General features: G+C 59.5%; 3 protein-coding genes across 4 annotated transcripts in view; 1 reads left to right on the forward strand and 2 right to left on the reverse strand.

Annotated features, from left to right (window-relative positions):
* AXIN1 (axin 1) overlaps nucleotides 1-19,347 on the forward strand; it is a 66,175-nt gene extending 46,828 nt beyond the window's left edge. The window contains exons 5-11 of one of the 2 annotated variants that reach the window (XM_025369580.1): nucleotides 1,312-1,449; nucleotides 8,076-8,605; nucleotides 9,015-9,185; nucleotides 13,259-13,504; nucleotides 15,521-15,628; nucleotides 17,185-17,352; nucleotides 18,552-19,347. In XM_025369580.1, coding sequence (XP_025225365.1) covers nucleotides 1,312-1,449; nucleotides 8,076-8,605; nucleotides 9,015-9,185; nucleotides 13,259-13,504; nucleotides 15,521-15,628; nucleotides 17,185-17,352; nucleotides 18,552-18,678 — 1,488 coding nt within the window. In that variant the 3' untranslated portion in view covers nucleotides 18,679-19,347. The remainder of the gene's footprint in view (nucleotides 1-1,311; nucleotides 1,450-8,075; nucleotides 8,606-9,014; nucleotides 9,186-13,258; nucleotides 13,505-15,520; nucleotides 15,629-17,184; nucleotides 17,353-18,551) is intronic. The other variant, XM_025369581.1, reaches the window with a different exon arrangement.
* Nucleotides 19,348-19,569: 222 nt separating this feature from the next.
* On the reverse strand, nucleotides 19,570-23,223 carry PDIA2 (protein disulfide isomerase family A member 2). The gene is made up of 11 exons (XM_025370833.1): nucleotides 23,001-23,223; nucleotides 21,803-22,009; nucleotides 21,604-21,737; nucleotides 21,385-21,522; nucleotides 21,200-21,316; nucleotides 20,963-21,088; nucleotides 20,659-20,856; nucleotides 20,318-20,438; nucleotides 20,056-20,237; nucleotides 19,837-19,959; nucleotides 19,570-19,713 (listed from the first exon to the last, which is right to left on the reverse strand). The coding sequence occupies exons 1-11, from the start codon at nucleotides 23,194-23,196 to the stop codon at nucleotides 19,669-19,671; spliced, it is 1,587 nt and encodes a 528-aa protein (XP_025226618.1). The 5' UTR covers nucleotides 23,197-23,223; the 3' UTR covers nucleotides 19,570-19,668.
* Nucleotides 23,224-23,353: 130 nt separating this feature from the next.
* On the reverse strand, nucleotides 23,354-25,823 carry ARHGDIG (Rho GDP dissociation inhibitor gamma). Its single transcript, XM_025371110.1, has 6 exons — nucleotides 25,524-25,823; nucleotides 24,427-24,606; nucleotides 24,240-24,323; nucleotides 23,976-24,052; nucleotides 23,818-23,881; nucleotides 23,354-23,729 (listed from the first exon to the last, which is right to left on the reverse strand). Exons 1-6 carry the CDS (start codon nucleotides 25,594-25,596, stop codon nucleotides 23,530-23,532), a joined length of 678 nt encoding a protein of 225 aa, XP_025226895.1. The 5' UTR covers nucleotides 25,597-25,823; the 3' UTR covers nucleotides 23,354-23,529.
* Between the last annotated feature and the right edge of the window lie 1,120 nt (nucleotides 25,824-26,943).

Raw genomic sequence — 26,943 nt, forward strand, 5'->3', positions numbered from 1 at the left:
GCCATTCTCCTGCCTCAGCCTCCCGAGTAGCTGGGACTACAGGCGCCCGCCACCTCGCCCGGCTAGGTTTTTGTATTTTTTAGTAGAGACGGGGTTTCACCGTGGTAGCCAGGGTGGTCTCGATCTCCTAACCTTGTGATCCGCCCGTCTCGGCCTCCCAAAGTGCTGGGATTACAGGCTTGAGCCACCGCGCCCGGCCTATCTCTATTTTTTTAAAAAGCTATATGGTGCATTACTGTAAAATACACTGCAGATATATTGTTGTTGTTATTATTATTTTGAGACGGGGTCTCACTCTCTCACCCAGGCTGCAGGGCAGTGGCGTGAACTCGGCTCACTGCAGCCTTGATCTCCCAGGGCTTGTGCAATCCTCCCACCTCAGCTCCCAAGTAGTCGGGACCACAGATGCCACCACACCTGGCTAATTAAAACAAAATTTTTTTTGTAGAGACGAGGTCTCACTTTGTTGGCCAGGCTGGTGTCTAATTTCTGACCTCAAGTGATCTGCTCGCCTCTACTTCCCAAAATGCTGTGACTATAGGCGTGAGCCACCACCTGGCCTTTACATTCTTTTAAAAAGGAAAGCCCGCCTTTCCCAGACCTCCCCTGTCCTCCAAATCCTGTGTGTCCTTCCCTGCCCTGGGGCCTCGAGGGTCTTCTGCTCACACCCGCTGCGGGCGTCTCCTCGAGTGTTTCTCTGAAGCGGATGGGGAGCGCTGGCTGTGTGTCCTGAAGCTGCCCTGCTCAGGCCTCTTGATCTGGTAGTGGGGAGATGCTGGAAAGAAGCAGCCCTGTCTCCTGGGTCTGTGGGGGAATGATGGACAGACTAGCCGGACAGGAAAAGGGGGGCCGTGAGGAAGTTGATTCCCAACTGAAAGGAGGAAAAAGTAAACTCTTGCTTTAAAATACAACAAAGGCTGGGCCTGGTGGCTCACACCTGTAATCCCAACACTTTGGGAGGCTGAGGCGGGCAGATCACCTGAGGTCAGGAGTTGGAGACCAGCCTGGCCAACATGATAAAACCTCATCCCTACTAAGAATACAAAAATTAGCCAGGCGCGGTGGCGGGCACCTGTAGTCTCAGCTACTTGGGAGACTGAGGCAGGAGAATCGCTTGAACCCGGGAAGCAGAGGTTGCAGTGAGCTGAGATCGTGCCATTGCACTCCAGCCTAGGCGACAGAGTGAGAGTTCGTCTCAAAGAAATAAAAAAATAAAATACAACAGAGCTAGCACACGCCCTTTCCCTTCACAAAGAAATGTTTTGGCAGTGACCTTTCAACCCCCATGCCTCACAGTCCTCTCCCTCACAGCGCACGTACCGGGTGCCGAAGGAAGTCCGTGTGGAACCTCAGAAGTTCGCTGAGGAGCTCATCCACCGCCTGGAGGCCGTGCAGCGCACACGGGAGGCCGAGGAGAAGCTGGAGGAGCGGCTGAAGCGCGTGCGCATGGTGAGTGGGCCTCGGTGGTGTCCTGCTGTTCTCTTACAGCTGGGATGTCCTGATGATCAGGACAGCTTTGGCCCCGATTCCTTGCGGGGATGCCCAGGGCTGGCCGAGGCCTGCTGACCCATGAGGCCTCCCTGCTGAATCCCCCATGCCCCTTTCTCCGCAGCCGAGGCCCAGCTCAGGATGGGATGTCCAGCGGCCCCATCCCACCCTCAGAGGCCCAGAGACACACCTTGGTCACCCGCATTGAAGGGGCCGGGGGTGACACAGCTGCCTGCTGTACCTGGTCCTTCGTGGGTAGCAGGGCCACAAGCTGAGGCTGCAGCAGGTGATCTCAACTTCTTCACCCCATGAGGCCGGCAAGTGGGATGAGCATGTGCAGAGCAGGAAGGGCTAGTGGCATGCAGGAGTTTTCTTCTACGTGCACTCAGGGGCTGCGATGCCTGAGAAGTTTCACCACCTCCTGGTCACTCTTGGTTCCTTGAGGGCCATGGTGCTCGAGCCTCTAGGCACTTGTGTTGTAGGACTCTTTGCTGAGTTCAGCTAAAGAGAGGTCCCTTTCACATGGCCACGAAAAATTAGGCTCACAGACAATTTGAAGGGTGAGAAGGACAGAGTTTATTGGGTGAAAAGGTAAAAAGGGAAACAGGCAGGCACGGTGGCTCACACCTGTAATCCCAACACTCTGGGAGGCTGAGGCAGGCGGATCACCCGAGGTCAGGAGTTCCAGACCAGCCTGGCCAACGTGGCGAAACACCATCTCTAATGAAAAATACAAAAATTAGCCGGGTGTGGTGGCAGGCGCCTGTAACCTCAACTACTCAGGAGGCTGAGGCTGGAGAATCGCTTGAACCTGGGAGGTGGAGGCTTCACTGTGCCGTGATTGAGCCACTGTACTCCAGCCTGGGTGACAAGTGAAACTCTACCTCAAAAAAAAAACTTCCCACAAAGCCAGAGTTCTGCTAGTATGCTTCCTGCCTGGCAAATTGAATCCCAGGTTCCACCCAGGAAGAGGCGGGGCCAGGCTCCTCCCCACTGCAAATGGCGCAAACTGCTGTGGCTCCACCCCAGTGTGCGCTCCTGGCAGTGCGCGGACCGCCTGGAGTTTCTCTGGAGACCCCTTCCTACCTGGATGTCTCACTTGCGGAGCTGCCCTTGTGGGCTGGGCAGGCAGTGCACACCAGTGACCCCAGCACTGCGGGGGGCTGAGGCGAGTGAAGCACTTGAGCCCAGGAGTTTGAACCCAGCCTGGGCAACGTGGCAAATTCCTGTCTCTAGAAAAAATTTCAAAATTAGCCGGGCACAGTAGCACACACCTGTGGTCCCAGGTATTCAGGAAGCTGAGGTGGGAGGATCACTTGAGCCCGGGAGGTCAAGGCTACAGTGAGCCGAGGCTGTGCCCCTGCACTCCAGCCTGGGTGACAGAGCAACCTGCCTCAAAAAAAAAAAGCCGTTGCTTTTCTCTTAGCCAGATTCCTATGGGAGGTAAATGGGCACCATCAAGTGGGGGGGGGGGGGTCCTTCATTCTTTCAATATTCGTGAATATGAATACTTAGAAAACATATACGCTTCTGAGCATTTCCATTCACCTGATCCGTGATGTAAAATGCAGACCCTCAGCTCTCCTCAGACCACAGAAGACCCCTTGGTGCACCCACTCTTTCACCCACAACCCGGGTGAGCTGTGCCCTGAAGCCTGGAGATGCCACCATGAGGGTGGATGCAGGGTGCAGCTGGTAACCGAGCTTGGAAACCAAGCGCCAGGCACTGTGTTGAGATGGCGGGAAGACCTTACACAGCTCAATGAGTAGCTGAGATTCATGTCGGGGACCAGGTGTGGTTGCTGCAGGTGGTGGAGCTCTCCATGAAGGGATTTGTGTGAAAATGTCTCACACACACATATCAATTTTTTATCCTTGGTGAATTGTTCTGCCACCATGTGGAGCTGCATCCTCTCGTCTCCCCTGGCCCTGGGTCTGAGGGTCACTCTCATCTGGGTAGGGCACAGGTGTGGGTGGTGCCAGCTCCAGGGCTCTGCAGGTGCCGAGTTCACCTTCTCCACAGTCCCCCAAAGAAAGGACTCAGGGAATTTGTCCTCCAAGATGCTGAACCTAGCCAGGGCTGGCAGGACCAGCATCAGTGCCACGTGGTTCCTGTGGCGGTGAGTGAGGCCTCACCTTGCAGACCTGGTGGTCACTGGAGCAGCTCCCTTGCTTCCTGGGGTGGCCCTGGGGAGGCTGGCTGTGCGCACATGAGGTCAGCGGCGTTGGGGCCTGCCTGGGGGCCTTACTGGGCTGTTGTCTGAAAACCAAACATTGGGAACAGAGTTGCCACGAATACGGAAACGTCAGCAGGCCACACCCGGGTCCACGGGCTGTGACATCAGCATCATCATTTGGGTGGCAGGTGAAGGTTACCAGCCCTTAAACAAACATGCTCACAAAAGAAACGTGGGAAAGGAAAGTCTTTGCTGTTTTGCTGCCGTGTTGGCCTCTGTAATTTTCTGTTGATCTTTGTGCCTTGACCCATTCGCAGTGTGTGCTTCTGGTAGGGCAGGTTCACATTTTGAGTGAGACTTATTTTATTTTATTTATTTATTTTTTTTTTTTGAGACGGAGTCTGGCTCTGTCGCCCGGGCTGGAGTGCAGTGGCCAGATCTCAGCTCACTGCAAGCTCCGCCTCCCGGGTTTACGCCATTCTCCTGCCTCAGCCTCCCGAGTAGCTGGGACTACAGGCGCCCGCCGCCTCGCCCGGCTAGTTTTTTGTATTTTTTAGTAGAGACGGGGTTTCACCGTGTTCGCCAGGATGGTCTCGATCTCCTGACCTCGTGATCCGCCCGTCTCGGCCTCCCAAAGTGCTGGGATTACAGGCTTGAGCCACCGCGCCCGGCCGAGTGAGACTTATTTTAAAAAAAAATTTTGTAGAGATGGAATCTTGCTATATTGCCGACACTGGTCTTGAACTCCTGGGCTCAAGTGATCCTCCTACCTCAGCCTCCCTAAGCACTGGGATTTCAGGCATGAGCCAGTGCGCCCAGCCTTGGGCAGGACATGTTAAAGGCAGGTGTAGCCACAGGTGCTGAGTGTGTGGCTCTCACCTCTGACTCTCAAGGCTTCCCCACCCCATGGAGTCCTGGCTCTGTCCCAGCAACAGGGAGCACAGCAGAGTCCTGGCTCTGTCCAGCACCACCAGGGCCCGGGAGTGGTGGTCCTTCCCTAAAAGGAATAACTCCAGATTTTTGTTTTTCTTTGTTTTGTTTTTTCGAGACGGAGTCTTGCTCTGTCACCCAGGCTGGAGTACAGTGGAGCGATCTCGACTCACTGCAAGCTCCGCCTCTCGGCCTCTTGGGTTCACGCCATTCTCCTGCCTCAGCCTCCCAAGTAGCTGGGACTACAGGCGCCCGCCACCACGTCCAGCTAATTTTTTTGTGTTTTTAGTAGAGACGGGGTTTCACTGTGTTAGCCAGGATGGTCTCGATCTCCTGACCTCGTGATCTGCCCGCCTCGGCCTCCCAAAGTGCTGGGATTACAGGCGCGTACTCCAGATTCTTTTTTTTTTTTTGACGGAGTCTTGCACTGTTGCCCAGGCTGGAGTGCAGTGGCGCGATCTCGGCTCACTGCAAGCTCTGCCTCCCGTGTTCATACCATTCTCCTGCCTCAGACTTCCTATAGCTGGGACTGCAGGCACTTGCCACCATGCCTGGCTAATTTTTTGTATTTTTAGTAGAGACAGGGTTTCACAGTGTTAGCCATGATGGTCTCGATCTCCTGACCTCATTATCCGCCCGCCTTGGCCTCCCAAAGTGCTGGGATTACAGGCATGAGCCACTGCGCCCGGCCGAACTCCAGATTTTTTAAAAACCTATTTTCATCATAAAATTTGGGAAATTAAAGTACAAAGAAGAAAACGAAAACCATTAGCTGAACGGTTAAGTTAATCTGTAACATTTCACAGCCCCATGATGGAATTCCTGCCAATGCAGACCTCGACTGAGGTGGCGAACAGCATCAAAACTTGAAACACTTTTAGTCCCTAGGAAGACCTTCGGTTAACAATTCTCCCCAGAGTGCCCAGGCCTTTTAGCCCTACAAAAACAAGGAAAGGGAGGCAGCATAGCCACATCCACCAGGGGATGCCCACCACCTGCCTGTCCTCTGGCTCTGCCCCAGCGTCTATCTATCCTCTGTAGTGCCATATTTCACCCTCAGCCCCAGTGCAGGTGCCCACAGCCAAGCCCACAGCAACTCTGGAGCATGCCTGTTCGGTTGCGTTTGGACACTTTTGCAGGTGTGAGAGTTTGGTGCTAAACGTTGGGGAGTTTGTTTATATTAAAACACAGAGGTAGGCTGTGCACGGTGATTCACATCCGTAATCCCAACACTTGGAAAGGCCAAGATGGGAGGATCACTTGAAGCCAGGAGTTTAAGAGCAGGCTGGACAACATAGTGAGACTCTCCATTTCTACCAAAAAAAAAAAAAAAAGAAAAGAAAAAATTAATGAGGCGTGGTGTCCTGTAGTCCCAGCTACTTGGGAGGCTGAAGCAGGAGGATCACTTGAGCCCTGGAGGTTGAGGCTGCATTGAGCTGTGATCGCACCACCGCGATCAGGGGCAGTGGCCCAAACCTGTAATCCTAGCACTTTGGGAGACCCAGGCGGGTGAATCACCTGAGGTCAGGAGTTCGAGACCAGCCTGGCCAACGTGGTAAAACCCCGTCTCTACTAAAAATACAGAAAGTGTAGCTGGGCATGGTGGTGGGTGCCTGTAATCCCAGCTACCCAGGAGGCTAAGGCAGGAGAATTACTTGAACCTGGGATGCGGAGACTGCAATGAGCCAACATTGCGTCATTGCAGTACAGCCTGGGTCACAAGAGCGAAACTCCGTCTCAAATGAAAATAAATAAATAAATAAAAATAGGCCGGGTGTGGTGGCTGACGCCTGTAATCCTGGCACTTTGGGAGGCCGAGTCAGGCGGATTGCAAGGTCAGGAGATTGAGACCATCCTGGCTAACGTGGTGGAAACCCGTCTCTACTAAAAATATAAAAAAATTAGCCGGGCATGGTGGCGGGCGCCTGTAGTCCCAGCTACTCAGGAGGCTGTGGCAGGAGAATGGCGTGAACCCGGGAGGCGGAGCTTGCAGTGAGCTGAGATGGTGCCACTCACTCCAGCCCGGGCCACAGAGTGAGACTCGTCTCAGAAAATAAAATAAAAAATAAAAACAAATAGGCCGGGCGCGGTGGCTCACGCCTACAATCCCAGCACTTTGGGAGGCCGAGGGGGGTGGATTACCTGAGGTCAGGAGTTGGAGACCAGCCTGGCCTACATGGTGAAACCGCGTCTCTACTAAAAATACAAAAAAATTAGCTGGACATGGTGGCACACTCCTGTAATCCCAGCTACTCAGGAGTCTGAGGCAGGAGGATTGCTTGAGCCCGGGAGGTGGAGGTTGCAGTGACCCAAGATCGTGCCACTGCACTCCAGCCTGGCTGACAGAGCAAGACTCTGACTCTAAATAAATAAATACATACATACATACGTGGTAGCTTAGTTCCGTCCCTTTCTTTTGTATTAATACCAGATTTACTCAACACTTTTAGTTTGTGAATCCAATAAGATGAGAAAATAAATATGAGATGCAACTTGGAATTAAAGCGATCAAATGTTTGCTCTGACAGATAAGCTTCGCCACCTGTTAACTCGGAGAATCAAGTGAAACTCCACTGGCTTAATGTGGAAGTTCGTCAAGAAGCATCACAGCATGTACAAAGCCCAAGAGCCTTTCTGTATAAGGGCAAGGTTCTCCTTAAAATATAAGGGGAGGCCGGGCGCGGTGGCTCACGCCTGTAATCCCAACACTTTGGGAGGCCGAGGTGGGTGGATCACGAGGTCAGGAGTTCGAAACCAGCCTGGCCAACATAGTGAAACCCTGTCTCTACTAAAAATACAAAAATTAGCTGGGCGTGGTGGTGCACACCTGTAGTCCCAGCTACTTGGGAGGCTGAGGTAGGAGAATCACTTGAACCTGGGAGGCAGAGGTTGCAGTGAGCCAAGATGGCACCACTGCACTCCAGCCTGGGTAACTTATATATGTATAACATATATATACACACATATAACGTGTGTGTGTGTGTGTATATATATATACACAGGCCAAGGCAGGCAATTTGCTTGAGCTCAGGCATTCGAGACCAGCCTGGCCAATATGGTGAGAATCCCATCTGTTCCCAAAATACAAAAAAATTAGCCGGGCATGGTGGCATACGGCTGTGGTCTCCGCTATTCTGGAGGCTGAAGTGGGAGGATCGCTTGAGCCCGGGAGGCGGAGGCTGCAGTGAGCTGTGATCACACCACTGTTCTCCAGCCTGGGCAACAGAGCAAGAACTTGTCTCAAAAAAGGAATAAAACTAAACTAAATCCTTGCAGAGCTCCGCCCACAGCCGACACATACACTGCATTCCTTGAGGCCCTGCTGTCTCCGCTCCTTCTGTCTATGCCCCATCCTGCCTCTCCATCCTCAGGGACTGGGACGGCATCACTGGGGGCTGCTGGGCCAGGCCTGATGCTTTCTGTTTTCCCCAAGTGTGCAGCTGGTGCTGAGAGGTGATGGTGCTGCTTGTCCCCACACAGGAGGAGGAAGGTGAGGACGGCGATCCATCCTCAGGGCTCCCAGGGCCGTGTCACAAGCTGCCTCCTGCCCCTGCTTGGCACCACTTCCCACCCCGCTGTGTGGACGTGGGCTGTGCTGGGCTCCGGGATGCACACGAGGAGAACCCCGAGAGCATCCTGGACGAGCACGTACAGCGTGTGCTGAGGACACCTGGCCGCCAGTCACCTGGGCCTGGCCACCGCTCCCCGGACAGTGGGCACATGGCCAAGATGCCGGTGGCACTGGGGAGTGCTGCCTCGGGGCACGGGAAGCATGCACCCAAGTCAGGGGTGAAGCTGGACGCAGCCGGCCTGCACCACCACCGACACGTCCACCACCACGTCCACCACAGCACAGCCCGACCCAAGGAGCAGGTGGAGGCCGAGGCTGCCCGCAGGGCCCAGAGCAGCTTCGCATGGGGTCCGGAACCACACAGCCATGGGGCAAAGTCCCGAGGCTACTCAGAGAGTGTGGGCGCTGCCCCCAACGCTAGCGATGGCCTGGCCCACAGGTGAGCGTGTGCCTGTCAGTGAGGAGGGGGCTCGGGGTGAGGCTGTGTCCCTGTTGAAGGCCAGAACCTCCCTGTAAAACTCAGGAAATCCAGGAGCACCAGCAACAGGCAGGAGCCCTCTCTGCTGGAGGGAGTGGGCTGGGCCCCGGGTCAGGGGAGTCCATGCCGTGACCTTAGGTGGGAGATGAAGATCAGGGGCCACAGCCCGACCCTGGCTCCCACTCTGACCCTCAGTCTTCAGGGATGAGCAGTGACCGCCAGTGTGTTTAAAGAGGAAACACCCCGGGCAGCACCAGGACAGCCAGCAGGCAGCTGCTGTGTGGCAGGAGCCTTACAGAGGCCGGGTGGGGGCACAGCCTCAGCCACGGGAGGCCAGGGCGACTCGCCATTCTTGCTGTTGCCTTTGCAGTGGGAAGGCGGGCATGGCGTGCAAAAGAAATGCCAAGAAGGCCGAGTCAGGGAAGAGCGCCAGCGCTGAGGTGCCAGGTGCCTCGGAGGATGCAGAGAAGAACCAGAAGATCATGCAGTGGATCATTGAGGGGGAGAAGGAGATCAGCAGGCACCGCAGGACCGGCCACGGGTGAGCACCCCCTACACAGCCAGCCTCGTGGGGCCTGCTTTGCCGCTTCTGGCCTCCGCACAGTTTCAGTGTGTGCGGCGAGTGTCGCCTCTGATGCCTCTCACTTCCCCTCTCACTGTGGCACTCTCCTGGGCATCCTCCAGCAGGCTCCCTGGGCCTGGGAGAGAGGCCTCACGTCTCCAGGAGGAAAATCTCGTGTCCCCACAGAGAGACTGTCCCTGAAGCCCTGAGCGGGAGGGAAGCCAACGTGGCTGTCACCCCACAGGTAGCACAGATGCTCTCAGGAGGTCATTTCCAGTCTGACCCCCACATGAGAATGACCTAAGTCACCTGGGAAGGCCACCGCTGGCCATCACTCCCAGGGCACCCATGGAGAAGCCTTCTGTGCTCACACCTGGCCATCCTGCTGAGGGCTGGGAAAGGCTCTTGTGTAGCCTGAGCTCTACTCTCCTCCCAGCAGGGCAGAGGCCTCGTATAGGTGTGGAGCAAGGCCCTGGCACCACAGGTCCAGCCCCTGCCGCTGCCCGCTGGGCCGGTCTTGGTGTTGCCCCTGCTCGCCTCCTTGGCCTGCACTTGTGCCCAGAACCCAGCAGGAGGGCCAGGGGCCCCACAGAGGTGGTGCCCCCCACTTTCCCGTCGTGGTCAGAGGCAGGTCAGCTGGGAAGTGTCAGCCCTGGTGGGTAGGTGGCCCCAGCTTTCTCGGTCTTAGATCCTCATCTGCCCCCCCTACACTCAGACCCTAGCCAGGGTGCACCTCCCTCCACATCACTTGGTGAGAACTTTTGAGGCAGCCGAGCACCTGGGGCGCGGCGCTTCTGCCTGTGTTGGAAGCCCGTCCCACGAGGCCTTGGGGTCCCCATCGGTGCCGACTGGGATGGGGACGGGCTCATCGTTTTTCTGGGACTCCTGAGGGAACGGAGGTGCACAGCACCATGCCTGGCTCATTTTTTGTAGAGATAGGGGTCTCAGTGTGTTGCCCAGGTGGGTCTCAAGCGATCCTCCCACCTTGGCCTCCCAAAATGATGGGATTACAGGCATGAGAGTCACCACTCCTGGCCTTCGAATCTTTTTTTTTTGAGACGGAGTCTCGCTCTGTCGCCCAGGCTGGAGTGCAGTGGTGCAATCTCAGCTCACTGCAAGCTCCGCCTCCCGGGTTCATGCCATTCTTCTGCTTCAGCCTCCCGAGCAGCTGGGATTACAGGTGCCCACCACACGCCCAGCTAATTTTTTGTATTTTTAGTAGAGACGGGGTTTCACCGTGTTAGCCAGTGTGGTCTCAATCTCCTGACCTCATGATCCGCCTGCCTTGGCCTCCCAAAGTGCTGGGATTACAGGCATGAGACACCGCACCCGGCGTTTTGTTTTTGTTTTTGTTTTTGTTTTTTGAGACAGAGTCTAGCTCTGCCCCCTGGGCTGGAGTGCAATGGTGCAGTCTTGGCTAAGTGCAGCCTCCCCCTCCCGGGTTCAAGCGATTCTCTTGCCTCAGCCTCCTGAGTAGCTGGGATTACAGGTGTGTGCCACCACGCCCAGCTGATTTTTGTATTTTTAGTAGAGACAGCGGAGGGGGTGACCATGTTAGGCTGATCTCGAACTCCCGACCTCTGGTGATCCACCCGCCTCAGCCTCCCAGAGTGCTGGGATTACAGGCATGAACCACTGCGCCCATCCGAATCCTTTTTTTATATAGCTGTATATACTAAATACTGCATGTCCCATATTTTAGGATAAGTATTAATACGTTCTACTTTGAAACATATTTATAATTTTTATTCATCAAGACTTTTTTTTATTTTTTGAGACAGAGTCTCTCTGTCACCCTGGCTGAAGTGCAGTGGTGCAATTACACAGTTCACTGCAGCCTCGGCCTCTAGGATTAGTATATAATTTATATCCCAGTAAAGCTGTTACGTGGATGCAAATGTTAATGGATGCAAAACCCCATCTCTACTAAAAAAAAAATACAAAAAGTTAGCCATGTGTGGTGGCGGGTGCCAGTAATCACAGCTACTAGGGAGGCTGAGGCAGTAGAATCGCTTGAACCCGGGAGGCGGAGATTGCAGTGAGCCGAAATCACGCCACTGCACTCCAGCCTGGGCAACAAGAGCAAAACTCCGTCTCAAAAAAAGAAAAAAGTCGGCCGGGCGCGGTGGCTCAAGCCTGTAATCCCAGCACTTTGGGAGGCCGAGGCGGGTGGATCACGAGGTCAGGAGATCGAGACTATCCTGGCTAACATGGTGAAACCCCATCTTTACTTAAAAAAAAATACAAAAAACTAGCCGGGCGTGGTGGCGGGTGCCTGTAGTCTCAGTTACTTGGGAGGCTGAGGTGGGAGAATGGTGTGAACCCGGGAGGCGGAGCTTGCAGTGAGCCGAGATGGTGCCACTGCACTCCAGCCTGGGCGACAGAGTGAGATTCTGTCTCAAAAAAAAAAAGGCCGGGCGCGGTGGCTCAAGCCTGTAATCCCAGCACTTTGGGAGGCCGAGGCGGGTGGATCACGAGGTTAGGAGATCGAGACCATCCTGGCTAACATGGTGAAACCCCGTCTCTACTAAAAATACAAAAAACTAGCCGGGCGTGGTGGCGGGCGCCTGTAGTCCCAGCTACTCGGAGGCTGAGGCGGGAGAATGGCGTGAACCCGGGAGGCGGAGCTTGCAGTGAGCCGAGATCGCGCCACTGCACTCCAGCCTGGGCGACACAGCGAGACTCCATCTCAAAAAAAAAAGAAAAAAGTCACCATGAAAGGATTTTTTTTTTTTTTGAGACAGAGTTGCACTGTGTTGCTCAGGCTGTAGTGCAGTGGCACAACCTCGGCTCACTGCAACCTCCGCTTCCTGGGTTCAGGCGATTCTCCTGCCTTAGCCTCTCAAGTAGCTGGGACTACAGCACGTGCACCACCACGCCCGGCTAGTTTTTGTATTTTTAGTAGAGACGGGGTTTCACCATGTTGGCCAGGATGTCTCCATCTCTTGACCTTGTGATTCGGCCTCCCAAAGTGCTGGGATTACATGCGTGAGCCACTGCGCTCAGCCTTTTTTGTTGCTTGAGATGGAGTTTTGCTCTTGTTGCTCAGGCTGGAGTACAATAGGCCGGTCTCAACTCACTGCACCCTCCACCTCCCGGGTTCAAACGATTCTCCTGCCTAAGCCTCCCGAGTAGCTGGGATTACAGGCACCCAACATCATGCCCAGTAAACTTGGTATTTTTGTAGAAACAGGGTTTCACCATGTTGGCCAGGCTGGTCCTGAACTCCTGACCGCAGGTGATCCACCCGCCTCGGCCTCCCAACGTGCTGGGATTACCGTGCCTGGCCAGTTTTGTTTGTTTGTTTTTTTTTTTGAGATGGAGTCTCACTCTTTCCTAGGCTGGAGTGCCGTGGTGCAATCTCAGCTCACTGCAACCTCTGCCTCCCAGGTTCAAGCAGTTCTCCTGCCTCAGCCTCGAGTAACTGGAATTACTGGTATCCACCACCACACCTGGCTAATTTTCTGTATTTTTTGAGTAGAGTCATCATTTCGCCATGTTGGCCAGGCTGTTCTTGAAGTCCTGACCTTAGGCGATCCGTCCACCTTGGCCTCCCAGAGGATTGGGATTACAGGCAAATCAGGGATGGTTTTTTGTTGTCTTTTTTTTTCTGAGACCGAGCCTCACTCTGTCACCCAGGCCGGAGTGCAGTGGCGTGATCCCGGCTCACTATAACCTCCAGTTCCCCAGTTTGAGCCATTCTCTGGCCTTAGCCTCCAGAGTAGCAGAGATTACAGGCGCCGGCTACTTTTGTATATTTAGTAGGGACGGGGTTTCATCATGTTAGGCTGATCTCAAACTCCCGACCTCTGGTGATCGCCCACCTCAGCCTCCCAAACTGCTGGGATTATAGGCGTGAGCCATTGTGCCCGGCCAGGATGTTTTTATCGTGTGGTCTGAGGAGGACATCCATGTGTCTTGGTGGCCAGGCCCCAGTAGCCCATCCTATCCTACCCCTCAAGGAGGCTGCCCTTGTGAGATGGGTGTAGCCCCACCAGGGCACCTGGCCAGGGTGTTGGCCACGGCCACAGCTTGTTCTCTTGTTCCCCAAGGTCCTCAGGGACAAGGAAGCCACAGCCCCATGAGAACTCCAGACCCTTGTCCCTTGAGCGCCCTGGGGCCGTGCACCCCTGGGCCGGCCCTCAGCTCCGGACCTCCGTGCAGCCCTCCCACCTCTTCATCCAAGACCCCACGATGCCACCCCACCCAGCTCCCAACCCCCTAACCCAGCTGGAGGAGGCGCGCCGACGTCTGGAGGAGGAAGAAAAGAGAGCCAGCCGGGCACCCTCCAAACAGAGGTACGGCCACATTGTGGGGTGGGTTGGGTCTTGGGAGTTACCACAGCACCATTCCTGGTGCTGAAGCTCCCCAAGGCCTGAGGTCTTCAGGGGAAAAACGGCCCTCTGGTGTCGCCCAGCCATACTGGGCCCTTCCTTCCACTGAGAACCACTGAGGAGCCATGTGGCAGGCGACCCTGCGGTGGACGGAGGGCTGGGGCCAGAGCTTTCACACACCCAAGGCCTCTGTGCTCACTGCTCTTGTGGAGGGGGGTCCTTCCTGAACCTGAGCCGCGTCTGCAGGGCCCCAGTGTGTGGGGAACACTGGTCCCAGCCAGAGGCTGCTGACTGCTGGGCAGCCTGGGCTTTGAGGCAGGGGTCCTGGAGGCATGGCGGCTGCCTCTTGACAATCGCACCCCACGAGCCCTGAGTGGCTCGACACGGTTGGAAAGCTACGTGGTTCTGCAGATGGAGAGTTGTCATCCTGGACGTCCAGCCCCCAGCCCCTCCTGGGTCCAGTAGCCAGACCCTGTTCTCTCCCCAGAGCAGGCTGGCTTCTGCCTGGGCTGCAGGGAGGCCGCCTCTTTGTTCGGGCAGCGTTTTCGCTGCAGGCCAGAACCTGCCTTCTCCACTTTCAGCTTTTTGCTCTTGAGGCCAGTTTTCTCGGCCATCCTGGGTCATTGGAATTCCTCACACATCAGGGTCTCTGTGAGGGTCCTGGGAGCCTGTAGCTCACGCAGGCCCTGGGGCTGTGGTCACAGAGGCCATGGTTGCCTTCAGAGGTCACCAGCTCCTTCTGTCCACCTTGGGTCACCTGGGGCCTGGAGTCCAGGCCCACCTCCTGGGCCTCCAGCTTTGGGGCTGTGCCACTCCAGGGAGGCTGGGGCCAGGGGCCCTATTCTGCCGAACCAGCATCAGGGTTCAGACCCTTCCCAGCCGAAAGCCTGTGTGGTCTCAAGTCATTAAAGTTTCAGCCTAATGACAGCTCTGGGGCCAGAGAGGGTCACAGTTACCTCAAACCCAAAGGGTGATCACTTTATGGCCAAACGTCTGTGTCCCTGTGATCTTATTCAGCCAACAAGGAGCCAGAGCCCCGTGCCATGCAGGAGCCTGGTGTGTGGTGCTCGGAGCTGGGGCGTGTGACCGGGCTGGCAGATGAGCTGGGGGTGGGCATCATGTGCAGCAGGTTCAAGGCCCTGGGCCTGTGTGCTCTCTCCTGCCGGGGCTTCCTGAGCCCCCTTGTTGGGCTGAGCAGGGGTCTCTCGGGTTGCATCTGCCCTTTCCCCGGGCACCCACAGGCCCTACATGATGGCAGGGGATGCCCGCTGAGCCGTGGAACCACTGCCGCTGTTCTGAGACACGACCTTCCTGCCCCTGTTTGGATGCTGTGGGGAAACCCAGAGTTGCTGGGTTTGTCTGTCCAGGGGACACATGTTTTTGTGAGAAGCTGTGGAGACTTGGAGTGAAGGCCCAGAGGCAGGTCGGGTGCTGGGCCCTGTCGGGCTGTCAGAGTAGAAACTACCATCAGGGTCGCCCAGTGCATCCCGGTGGAGGTGTCCACGTGAGAGGAGCTGCCGTGCTGCCCCAGGATGGCCTCAGTTGTGGTGCCGGGGGGCTCTCAGCCTCCCTCAGGTGCAGACAGAGTTGCCACACCCCAGAACCAGTGTCCACGCCATTGGTGGGGAATTCATGCCAGAGACCCAAGGACAGGCTCTCGGGAGGAGATGGCGTCCCACCAGAGGGGATGAGATGGTAGGATCCCAGCACCCCAGATCAGAAGCTCCCCAAAGTGCAGTCTGGGGAACAGGGGGGTTGGTACCCAGATCGTGAGTGTGGAGTGTGCTGCAGTGTCTGGCACCACTGAGGCCTAGGAGGGGGTTTGGTGTCTTGTCCACCCTGCGAACTGGAGCCTTCACGGGGCAGGTTGTACAACCCCTTCATGCTCCGTCTGTCCCTGCGCGGCAGCGTTGGTCGAGGCTCCTTCCCCAGGGCTGGTGGCCGCCGGCGCAGCCACCATTGACGCGGGTTGTTCCCTAGGTATGTGCAGGAGGTTATGCGGCGGGGACGCGCCTGTGTCAGGCCAGCGTGCGCGCCGGTGCTGCGCGTGGTACCAGCCGTGTCGGACATGGAGCTCTCCGAGACAGAGTACGTGCGTCCTGAGGGTTCTCCTGGTCCTGCCCACCCAGCCCAGGCGTCTCAAGCCAGGTCCCATGGTAGAGCCGCCGTCCTGGGGCCTGAGCTCAGGTACCACGCTGAGAAGCAGCTGTGGCAGGAGAGGGTTCCACGGCATCAGACTCCAAGCTGCCCAAGAGCCTTCTCCCGTCTCCATCAAAGGAGACGCTGACTGTCCAGCATGACAAGTGACCAACAGGCCCGGCTGGAGGCCTGGGCACAGCCAGCCCTGTATCCACACAGGTGTCATGGCCAGGCCCCTTGTGGGGCAGAGACCTACCCCTGCCCCTGGCTCCACCCAGCTTGAAACTGGCTGGTCCCTGCAGACCTGACTTGAGCAGGGTCGGGGCTGCAGGTGCTGAGGTGCGCGAGGTGCGTCAGCTTGCAGTGTGGGTCTCAACTATGTGCGTCTGTCCAGTCCGTGCAGTCCGTGAGTCAGGGCTCTGCTCCCACCTGCAGTGCTGACCACTCTGAGCCCATGAGAAAGGCTTACTGTGTCCATACCACGTGATCCCACATGGGCTGTGTCAGTGGCGCCTTTGTGTGCTCAAGGTGGCAGGAGGGGCATATCCCAAAAGGGGCCTTGAGAACAGGGGTCCCCCAGGCCTTACCAGGCTTGCCCCAGATGCAGGTTTGTTGTGGCTGTCATCCTCCAGGGGGTCTTGGAGGGGCCTTCACCCGTCCTTGGGGCAGCCCCCACATGTTGGCTCATTCTCCTATGGGCCTGGCTCCAGGGGGCTCCAAGGATGTGGCTCTGGGAGAAAGTCCAAGAATGCAGGTGGGTGGGGGCCTGGTGTGCGAAGTGGACGGTCATCTGGCTGAGGTGGCCGTGAGGCCTTCCTGCCATGATGTTGGCTCTGGAAGCCTCTAGTGCACGCAGCCAGAAGGAGGCCCAAGGCCTGAACCCCAGTGGGCCAGGGGCAGCTTCTGGAGTCATCTGAGGGACAGGTGGTGGCAGGGGAGCCAAGCAGAGGGTGTGAGAGCAACCAGGCCCTGCCCATCATCCCCGCACGGCTGTGGAAGCACAGCACCTGTAAGAGGAGGGCCCAGCTCGGCCTGGGCAGGAGACGGTGCCAGCCCCAGCCCCTCTGAAGGGCCTGCTGGCTGCACCCGCAACAGTCCTGGGACAGACTTCACTGTGGGGTCAGGCTCATCCAGAAATCGTGCATAGTTCTGTTTGTCCAATCCCTGCCCTTGAGATGTTTTTAAGGTTTGGGGGCCGTAGGTCTTCCTGGGATAGGAGCCATGCAGCCTGCCCTGCCATCCTAGAGGTGAGAGCTGCAGTGCGCCCAGTGGCCAGGCCCTGTCCAGTCGAGGGTGGGGCTGTGAGGCAGCGGGGAGACCTTTGTGCTCCCGGTGAGTGGAGTCAGACTCCAGATTGAGATGCTGCGGTGGGGGGGCAGTGGGGCCTGGGGCCCCAGGTGTTTGCAGGCCTGCCCCACCCTTTGCTGGCAGCCTGAGGCCAGCAGGAGGCACCCTGTGGGACCTTAGTCCAAAACCAGGGACCACTGCTGCATCTCTTTCCCCAGGACGAGATCGCAGAGGAAGGCGGGCGGCGGGAGTGCCCAGCCGTGTGACAGCATCGTTGTGGCATACTACTTCTGTGGGGAGCCTATCCCCTACCGCACCCTGGTGAGGGGCCGCGCTGTCACCCTGGGCCAGTTCAAGGAGCTGCTGACCAAAAAGGGCAGCTACAGGTGAGTGTGAGGGCTGGGGTGCCCACTCCCTGCAGGGGTACGTGGGTGCCCAGCAGTACGAAAAAGAGGGTTTCTAGCCAGGCATGGTGCCTCACTTCTGTAATCCTGGCATTTTGGGAGGCAGAGACGGGCAGATTGCCTGAGCTCAGGAGATCGAGCCCAGCCTGGGTAACATGGTGAAATCCTCTCTCTACTAAAAATACAAAAGAAATGAGCCAGGCATGGTGGCGGGTGCCTGTAATCCCATTTACTTGGGAGGCTGAGGCAGAATTGCTTGAACTCAGGAGACGGAGGTTGCAGTGAGCCGAGATCGCACCACTGCTCTCCAGAACTCCAGCCTGGATGACAGAGCGAGACTCCGTCTCTATCCAAAAAAAAAAGGCTTTCCGGCTGTTTCAGCTCCTGTCCCTCATCTGCACCTACGCCAGTTCTCCAAGCCCTGGGCTGAGGATGGCATCAGGCCTTCGGCCCCACAGGACTGAGAGGGTCCCTAAGGGACTCCTTCCAGGGCCCTCAGCTTCGGGGTGAGAAAACAGCCAGAGGCCCAGACAACAATGGTCTGAACCTTGTGTCGGGCTCCCCTGGGCCAGCCTTGTCTCCAGGCTCTGGATTCAGCTCCTTTTGCCCAACTGAAAAGCCAGGCCCCATCCTACCAACGTTCGTTGGGCCTCGGCCCCTCAGCCCTGAGGGCCTGCCTGCAGCCAGTCTTGGAGGCTCCTGAGTGAGCACTGGGGGGTGAGCAGAGGGGGCCTGACCACAAGAGCCTGGCAGAGCCTGGCAGGTGGTTCCCTCTGTCCACAGGCGACTGCAGACACCCATGGACTGTGTCTGCGGATGTGGTGCTGAGGGAGGGCCCCAGTCGGGGTCACCTCCATGACAGGGCTCAGCCCTTGGGAAGCAGATACCCCACACCCATCCACTTCCCCCCTGCACCTCCTGAGAGGCTGGGGCAGGTACTCCTAGGGGGCTGTAGGGTGCCTCCCAGCAGGCAGTAAACTCACCCCCTGTAGCTGCCACTTCACCCACATGCGGTCATTGCACTGTTCACTGTTGCCCTGGGAGGGGCGCACGTGGTGGGGGCGGTGGGGCACGGACAGGAGGCTCCTCGGGATGGGGGTGTGGACACGCTGTCCCCGTCACAGGCCTCCTCCCATCTGCGGCACTGCCTGCTCACTGTACTCCTCACTTCCTTCCTGCAGATACTACTTCAAGAAAGTGAGTGACGAGTTTGACTGTGGGGTGGTGTTCGAGGAGGTTCGAGAGGATGAGGCTGTCCTGCCCGTCTTTGAGGAGAAGATAATTGGCAAAGTGGAGAAGGTGGACTGACCAGCTGGCGGGCTGACCGCTGCACCAGGCGAGGCCCTCGGTGGGCACAGGTGTCATAGCCAGGCGGATGACCTCGTACGCAGGAGCCCGATAGAGAACAGCGTGGGGGCGCCACCCACCCCTGCAGTCTCGCCGTGTCTGGGCGGGTAGGGGTCCCTCCGCGTGGTCCACAGGCTTCTGTCCTGCCCCTGAGGAGGCAGCCGGACACTCCCCATAGCAATACTTGGAGGGCCTAGCCCAAGTGGGGCAGCCAGGGTCCCTGCTGCCGGCTTCAAGCGACGCCCCGGCGCCTCCCCTGGGCACATGTGCTGGGATCTGTTTTTCCCTCTGGGATTTGCCCACGTACCCTGGTCTGGCTGGGCGCAGCCCCAGGCCTGGGCGCAGAGGCCTGCAGGGCCTCTGTCAATTGTACTCGCCACCGAGTGCCTTCAACACAGCTTGTCTCTTGCCTGCCACTGTGTGAGCCGGCGACGGGGTACTGCACCTGCCTCCAGCTGCCGGCTGCGCGGTCCCGGGTCCTCCTTTCTGAGGGCCCATGTAAATATGTACATTTCTCAGGCCAGGGCCAGCAGGGGCTGCCCAGGTCTGTTTTTCATGCGATGACACTTGTACAATTATCTTTTCAAAGGTACTTGGATAATAATTAAATAAAACTGTTTTTGAACCTGCCCTGGCTGTGGTGTGTCTGCTGCCAGTGGGGCCTGGCCTGGGTCTCCCAGCCTCAGCCCCTGTGGTTAAGGTCATGCTGGCCTCCAGCAGGCATGGGGGTCGTCCTGTGACTCAGAGGCTGGCCAAGCTAGAGCATGAACGTGCTCCACCTTCCTTCCCAGGAGCCCGCGTCTGGGCAGAGCTGCATCAGGCCAGCCTTGCTGAGGGATCAGGCACACACAGTCCAGAACCAAGCTCTTTATTCACGATGCACAGCTCCCTCCAGCACCCAAGGAGGTGCCCTCCTGTCCAGCGGTGAGGAGGGGAGTGACACGGGGGTAGCTACAGCTCCTCCTTGGACCCCACGGTTGAGTTGGCCCGTGGCTCCTAGAACGGGTCACAAGTACAGCTCGGAGCTCTGCTCCCAGCCTACCCCTGCCCCCGCCCCCGCCAGCCCTGTGTAAAGACAGTTTGTGCAGAGGCCTGGAGCCCTGGCTTAGGGACACCCACCGGGAACGGGGCTGCCGGCTCCTCCGTGGGCTCCTCCGTGGGCTCCTCCGTGGGCACCGCGCCCCCGTTGTCCAGGAACTTGGACAAGGTCTCCAGGTCCCTGGTGCTTTTATATTCAATCACCTGAGGAGAGGCAGGAGGCTCTGGAGGACATGCCAGGCCCAGCCCCATGCCCAGGAGGATGGCATCCCAGCTTCCCCAGGCACCTGTCCCCCATACCTTCCGACCTGGTCCTGCTGGGAAGTACTTGAGGGTAGGGAAGCTGTGCACGGTGAAGGCGTCCAGCTCGTTGGCCGTGGCATCCAGCTGAGCAATGATGATGTCCTCATGGTCTTGGTACTTCTCAGCTAGCGCCTCCCAGGCAGGGGCCATCTCCTTGCAATGGGTGCACCATGGGGCATCTAGGACAGGGGCCATTGAGCGCGGCCATCTGGGCACCCCCTGCCCAGCCCACACACCCCGTGCCTCCCTCAGCACTCACAGAACTTGACAAACACATTCTTGGTTTCGTCAAAAGCCACCTGCTCAAAATTCTTGCCCACGAGGGTCTTCACTGGCCGCTGATCCCAGTCAGGGGGTACCTCCTGGCTCAGGAGATAGGGCTGGGGGAGACCAGGCCAGGCGCTTTGCTAGGGGTCCTCTGCAGGGCTCAGGGGGGAGGCCTTCTGTGGGGCTTGGGGGGGAGGGAGGTCCTCTGCGGAGTTGGGGGCTCCTCTGCGGGGACTGCAGGGGTGGGGGCCTGAGAGCTGCTGTTCCCACCCCCTGCCAGGCTGGTAGATGAGGTCAGGGTTCCCCTCCCTCTATGAGCAGTCTGCAGCGGACCTTGACTTGGCCGTTGAGGACTGCGTGGCAGAAAGCAGTGACGGAAGCTGCGGTGACAGGGCCCCCATCCACAGGCGCGTACTTTTTAGTGGTCTCAATGTTGATGAAGCGCAGGGTGGGGGCTGCCTCAGCCTTGAGGCCAAAGTACTGCAGCACGTGCTCATTGTCAGCCGCCACGTCCACCACCACGAACAGCACCTGAGGCCAGGAGTCCACACTGGCACCGGCCACTGTCCAGCTGCCCCTTCCCCCAGACCCCAGTACCTGCCCCCATCCAGCTGCCCCTCACCCCGGACCCCAGTACCTGCCCCCGGAAGTGGGGAGCTGCCTCCCCAAAGCCCGCTAGGAGCTCCCTGTGAGCAGCCAGGGTCTGGTTGAGAAACAGCAGCAGGTGGTTGAGGATCCTGGCCGCGAAGATCTTGGGAGATGTCTACAGTAGGGAGGGCGCTCATGACTCCACAGGACCCCCAGCCTAGGCACCCCCATCCCTGGACTCTTCCACCCTGGGACACCCCCAGCCCAGGCACTGCAGCCTACGTACCTGGCTGTTGAACTCCGTGACCAGGTGCATGCTGTGTGTGACCAGGAAGCGCGACAGGTCCCCCAGGTCCAGGCCAAGCTCCTCATCCACTGGGAAGTCTGCCCGCCCCTCATCAAACTGGACAGCAGCAGATGGGTCAGTGGGCGCTGCAGCCGGACCCCAACCCACGCCTGGGCCTGACCTACCTTCTTGAAGAGAACCACGGTGTCCTTGGTGAGGCCGAACTGCTCAAAGAGCCGCGGCCGGTCCGTGAGGCCAAAGGTCATGTCCAGGGCGTCCCGGGCCAGGGCCAAGAAGGTGGCCACGTCCTCATCCTGCAGGTCCTGAAGGGCCCGGCCCTGTGAGGCCACCAGGTTCCACAGTCACTGCCCCCATGGCCCAGCTCCCCACACCCAGTGGCTCACCTGGAAGAAGCCGATGACCACCAGGTCCCGGCCGTCGATCAGCGCCTGGGCGGCCGCCTCGTCCTCCAGCCGCTTGGCACTGGGCCCCACCCGCCGTCGCAGCCACTCGGCAATGCCCTCAGCCTCCCGTGGTCCTGCAGGGAGTCCCCCTCAGCCTGGGCCTGGCCACCACCCCCCAACGACCGGCCTGCGCCCGCACCTGTGTACTCCTCCGGGTGTGTGCGGTTCCCATTGCGGAAGAACTTGAGCGTAGGGTACTCCGTCACACCAAACTCCTCAGCCAGCTCGGGCTGCGCAGGCCCGTCCACCTTGGACAGCGTGACCGCCGTTGACTCAGCCGCAAGCAGGGCAGCTGCCTTGCTGTACTCGGGGGCCAGGGCCTTGCAGTGCCCACACCACGGGGCATCTGGGGGACGGGGCCGTGAGTGCCCCAGGCCACCACAACCCCAGCAGCACCCTCTCCACACCTGACAACCCAGCAGGGAACAAGTGTGCTCCTCCATTCTGCCCTGAGCCCTGGCCATGGCCAAGCTGAGCGCCAGCGCCTCTTTGTGGACCCCCAGGCTGCGGCACAGGGACCAACAAGGCTTGGGAGGGCTTGAAAGACCCCCCCTCCCTACAGCCGCGCCTGTAATCCCAGCACTTTGGGAGGCAGAGGCGGGTGGATCACCTGAGGTTGGGAGTTAGAGACCAGCCTGGCCAACCTGGAGAAAACCCCTCTCTACTAAAAATACCAAAAAAAAATTAGCCAGGATTGGTTGCGTATGCCTGTAATCCCAGCTACTCGGGAGGCTGAGGCAGGAGAATCGCTTGAACCTGGGAGGCGGAGGTCGCAGTGAGCCAAGATTGTGCCATTGCACTGCAGCCTGGGCAACAAGAGCAGAACTCCGTCTCTAAAAAGGAAAAGACCCCTCCCTTTCCTGCCCTGTAAGGCTGGGGCTCCCAGGCCCATGTGGCTGCCTGTGAAGACCTCCCAGGCAAGAACGGTTCCCATCTGTGTCAAGGGTTGTAGAAAGACCACAGAGCACATGCATCGGGGACCTCTGTGGGCCCCCAAAGCCCGAACACTGCCTGGGCCTCCGCAGAGTCTGTGGGATGCCCTGGCAGCTGGAGGAGTGGCTGGCAAGGCGGCGACTCGGGCACCACGGCCGCTGGCTGAGCAGGGAGGCACAGGTGCTGTCATGTCCTGTGGGTACCCCCAGTACTACCACTGCTCCTGCCTGCCCCAACCGGACCCCGAGGACCCTCCTAGAGAGCTCCTGGGCACAGTGGGGGCAAGTGCCTGCAGGGAGGCCTCTCTCGGGCACATGCCCTGCATTTGCTGGCAAAGGGTGGGGCCCTCAGGTGGGCCCTGCTAGTCTCCGCCGGTCCCCAGCTCCACTGGCCCCAGCACTCACAGAACTCCACCAGCAGGGCAGGGTGCTCCCGCAGGGCCAGGCCCAGGGTGTGGCGGCTCAGCACCAAGATCCCATCCTCCTTGGGGATTTCCTCCTCTGGAGGCTCCTCTGAGGGGCTCTTGGGTCCCTGCTCCTGACCCCAGGGGCACGAAGCCCTGAGCAGCAGCAGCAGTACAGGCAGAAGCTGGCGGCTCATGGTGCTGCCAGGGCCCGTGGGGCAGGGGCAGATAAGGGGGCCAGAAGCCAAGCAGCAGCTGCCACGTGGCACACAGGCCTGGTTCCAGCAAAGATAAGGCCCGTGCGGCCCCCCCAGCCCCCAGGGGAGGGGAGGCAGAAAGAGACAACACGCAGGGCACCGAGACAGGGCCACGTTTAATGGGACAGCTCAGGGGATAGCGCCAGGCCCAGGGGGTCCCGGGACAGAGCAGGGGCAGCAGGGGAGGGTCTGGTCACTCACGGGGGGTGCTGGGGATGCTTGGGAGTCCCTGTGCAGCAGCTGAGGGAGGTGGGGGAGAAAAGGACTGGGGGTTCAGTCCTTCCAGTCCTGGCAGATGCGGAGACCCCACTCCCAGGACAGGTGGTGCGTCCTGTCATCGTCGGTGAAGAGGGACACGACCAGGTAGGGGCCCCGCACCAGTGCACCCCTTGGCGCTTCCTCCACCGGAGTCACAAACTCATACTCCTGGGCGCTTGGGCCGTAGCTGCCCACCATGTAGACGGTCTTGTCCACTAGGGAGGGCGAGGGCATCAGGGCTGTCCTCTGTCCGCCCCCCACTTCTCCCCCCCACCCTGTTCCCCCCCCACCCGCTGCCCTCACCGCGCAGGCCCCGGCGGTAGGTGTGGTGCAGACACTTGAGGCCGCTGACAATCTCCCTGTGGACCTGGGAAAAGAGGCATTAGGAGTTCCCTCTGGGGGCCAGGCCTCTGGTTGTTGCCCCCATCCCCAACCCCTCTGCCCACTGCCCTGTCTCTCACCTTGAAGGTAATCTTCACTCTGTAATCAACACCTTCCTTCAGGACAAACACCTGGTCCTTCAGAACAGCCAGGTCCCCTATTGGGGAAACTGCAGCTAGGGTTGGAACTCCCTACAGGCTGAGACCTGCTCCAGGAGCCCCCACGTGGGGTGTGGTGCCCATGAGGTCTGCGATTGTGATGGCCCAGGGCGTGGAACTCAAGGGTGCAGGAGTGTGCCTGGGAGGGCCCTACCTGCGTTCAGGGTGCAGCACCCTGCGAGTTACCTGTGAGATCCATGACGACGGGCCCTGGAGCCTGCTCCGACAAGAGTGTTAGCCTGGTCACCTGCACATTGGGCAGGCTTGGGTCTGAGGAGAAACTGGAAGTCTGCAGGATGCCCCCCCTCACCCCCGCTGGGCTTCCCACCAGCACCCCCAGACCCAGCCCTCCAAGCCCAGGCCCCTGCCATACCCACAGCCGGTGGCAGGGGCCCCAGCAGCGCCCGCTTGTACTCGGCCAGGCTCCTGTCGTCCGGGTCCAGCTGCCGGATCTCCAAGAGGCTCTTCCTCCCTGGCGCCCGGTACTCGGGCACAGCTTCATCCAGCACCTCGTCCACTGCTGGTGGCCCACCCTCCTTGTCAGCCAGGAGGACTGGGGATGGGGAGGGGCATGAGCAGTGGCCACTAGCAGACCCTGGCATTCCAGCACCAGGCTGGAGCCCCCTCTGGCCAGCTGTACCTCCCACTACCCAAAGGGACTCAAGGGGAAGCCTCTGGGAGAGGGCAGGCGGCCTGGGGAGGTGCCACACCGCACCCAGACCTTCAGGAGGGGCCTCCAGAAACCACCAAGCCTGCAGCTCCTCTGGCCCAGATGTCCACAAAGGCCCCTTCCCTGACTCGAAGACCAAAGGGTGGGGGAGTAAGACTTCAAATGAGGGCAGCCCAGGGCCAGGGACTACCTGCTTGAGAGCAGCGGCCCTCAGCAGCCCCCGCCCCTAGTAGCTCCGGGGCCCTCTACCATCCTGCTCTGGGCCGGGGTCTCTGAACACTTTCCCACAGTCTAGGAGTTCCTCCCCATGGTGCTGGGGGGCTGGGAGCCGCTCTCTCCAAATCCCTGGGCTCAGGCTCTGCGCCGCCTTCCATGGTGCCCCGGGCTGGTGGTCTCCTGAAGCCCCTCTCCCTGGTGCCCTGGGCAGGGGTTTCTGAGTCCCTGCCCACTTCGCTCCAGTCTTCTCGGGAATCACCACACGCCCTACGGAGCCTGAGCCCGAGCCCCAGCCTCAGCCCCACCCAGGGGAGAGGGGCTCCAGGCGGCGATGCCCAGGGGGAGAGGGTCCCAGCCCCGCGGCTTCACAAGCGGACCGGTCAGCACCTGGCTCCCTTCCCCACAGGGGTGGAGCCTGGATGAAGTCCCCCACCCCTGCCAGACCCCGGCCGGGGGTCTGCGCCGCGAGATCCCCACGCGCGCCCCCAAAGTTGCCGCGGGGGAGGGGCTGCTCCCCGCCCGGGGCTAAGACCCAGCCGAGCCCCCCGCCCACTTGGCCGCCGGCCCCTGCCCGGCCCGCTCACCTCGGGCGCACAGCGCCAGCCGGAGCAGCTCCAGCAGCTGCGCCCCCAGCTCGCACGCGTCCAGGCCCAGCATGGTGGCGCGCGGCCCGGGCCGCCGCGGAGCCGCCGAGGAGCCGCCGCCCGCCCCGCCGCCGCCCCGCTCGGCGCTCAGCCCCGGCGCGACTGCGGTGAGCTCATCCCGGCCGGGAGCGCCCCCCGCGCCCAGCGCCGCGCCCGCGCCGCGCGCCCCCAGCCGCTTCGCGGACCCCGCGCAGCCCCGCAGAGACGCGCGTGTTGCCCGCACGGCGCCGGCACCCGGGTCGCCCCGCCGGCGCGCCAGTACCCCGCACAGAAGCTCCTGGACGCGGACGCACGCAGCCGCGGTCACGATCCCCGCCGCCCGCCTGGCCTGTGCCCGGCTCTGGCCGGCAGGGCTGCCCCACCCCCACGGCGCGGCGGGAGCCTGGCGGGGGTGGGGGTCTCCTGGGAAACCCTCTGCAGGGCGCCGAGGCGCAGGTGCGCCCCCATCCCCAGGGTCTCATTATCCGCGGCCACACCTGGGGCCGAACCGTGCTCCCCCTTCCCCTCCCCCGCTCCCGTGGGAGCTTCTGTCTGGGCCGAGGGGTACTCCTGGGGCCTGCCCAGCCTTGGGGTGAGGGGCTGGTCCAACACCCTACAGGTTCACGGTCATCCGTAGGGCGGGACCACAGTGGGCACGAGTCCCACACACACCAAGGTGCGTCTGGAGGCCACAGAAGCAACAAGGGCCCCTCAAAGGCTTAGTGACCTGGCTGGGCTGTGTGAGTTCCCAAGAAGGGGTGTCCCTGCAGGGCTCTTGGAAACCCAATTATCGAACCCCCTGTCCTTGGGGAGAGGACAATGACACCGGGGCCGGAGTGCAGAGACCGGAGCACAGAGGGGGCTTCTGATATTGACACCTAAACTGAGACCTGTGGGTGGGTGGGATGGGACCAGGCAGGGGACAGGGGTGAGCAGGCCCTGGCTGGGACAGCTGGACCAAAGACCTGAGTCTGAATAAGGGAGAAGAGGTCAGAACACCAGCCTGAGTCCCTTTCTTAGACACCCCTGGCCCCCTATTCCTGGTTCCAGGGACACCAGAAATTAGACCCGCCTTTGCCAAGGAGCTCCTTGATTGAGCAGAAGACCACCTTGGGTGCTAGGGGGCATTGGGGTTTGGGTGGGGACTGTCTCCCTTGGCCCCCCACCTGCACACAAGCTTACCAGGGCAGGATCCTGTGAGCTTGGGCCCAGGCCCCTCTAGAGCCCCACCTCTGCTGACCCTTCACTGTAGGGAGCCGGGGCTTGTTAGGACGCTTGTCTCCAGGCTGCCAGCTCCAGCTCCTACAGCTGTTACCAGGTAGAAGGTCTTGGAGATGAGTTGTCCAGGCTCTTGGTGGGTTGAACAAAGAATTGAACAAAC

The sequence above is a fragment of the Theropithecus gelada genome, chromosome 20 (assembly GCF_003255815.1).
Source record: "Theropithecus gelada isolate Dixy chromosome 20, Tgel_1.0, whole genome shotgun sequence".
Lineage (NCBI taxonomy): Eukaryota > Metazoa > Chordata > Mammalia > Primates > Cercopithecidae > Theropithecus > Theropithecus gelada.

Coding starts and splice junctions, on each gene's coding strand:
- PDIA2 (XM_025370833.1), bottom strand. CDS start 23,196: ATGAGCCGCCAGCTTCTGCCTGTACTGCTGCTGCTGCTCAGGGCTTCG. Junction 21,738..21,802: donor ACACCCGGAGGAGTACACAG/GTGCGGGCGCAG, acceptor GACTCCCTGCAG/GACCACGGGAGGCTGAGGGC. Junction 20,439..20,658: donor TCCTCAACGGCCAAGTCAAG/GTCCGCTGCAGA, acceptor GGTCTCCCCCAG/CCCTATCTCCTGAGCCAGGA.
- ARHGDIG (XM_025371110.1), bottom strand. CDS start 25,596: ATGCTGGGCCTGGACGCGTGCGAGCTGGGGGCGCAGCTGCTGGAGCTG. Junction 24,324..24,426: donor GCCCCTGCCACCGGCTGTGG/GTATGGCAGGGG, acceptor GTTTCTCCTCAG/ACCCAAGCCTGCCCAATGTG. Junction 23,882..23,975: donor GAGTGAAGATTACCTTCAAG/GTGAGAGACAGG, acceptor CTCTTTTCCCAG/GTCCACAGGGAGATTGTCAG.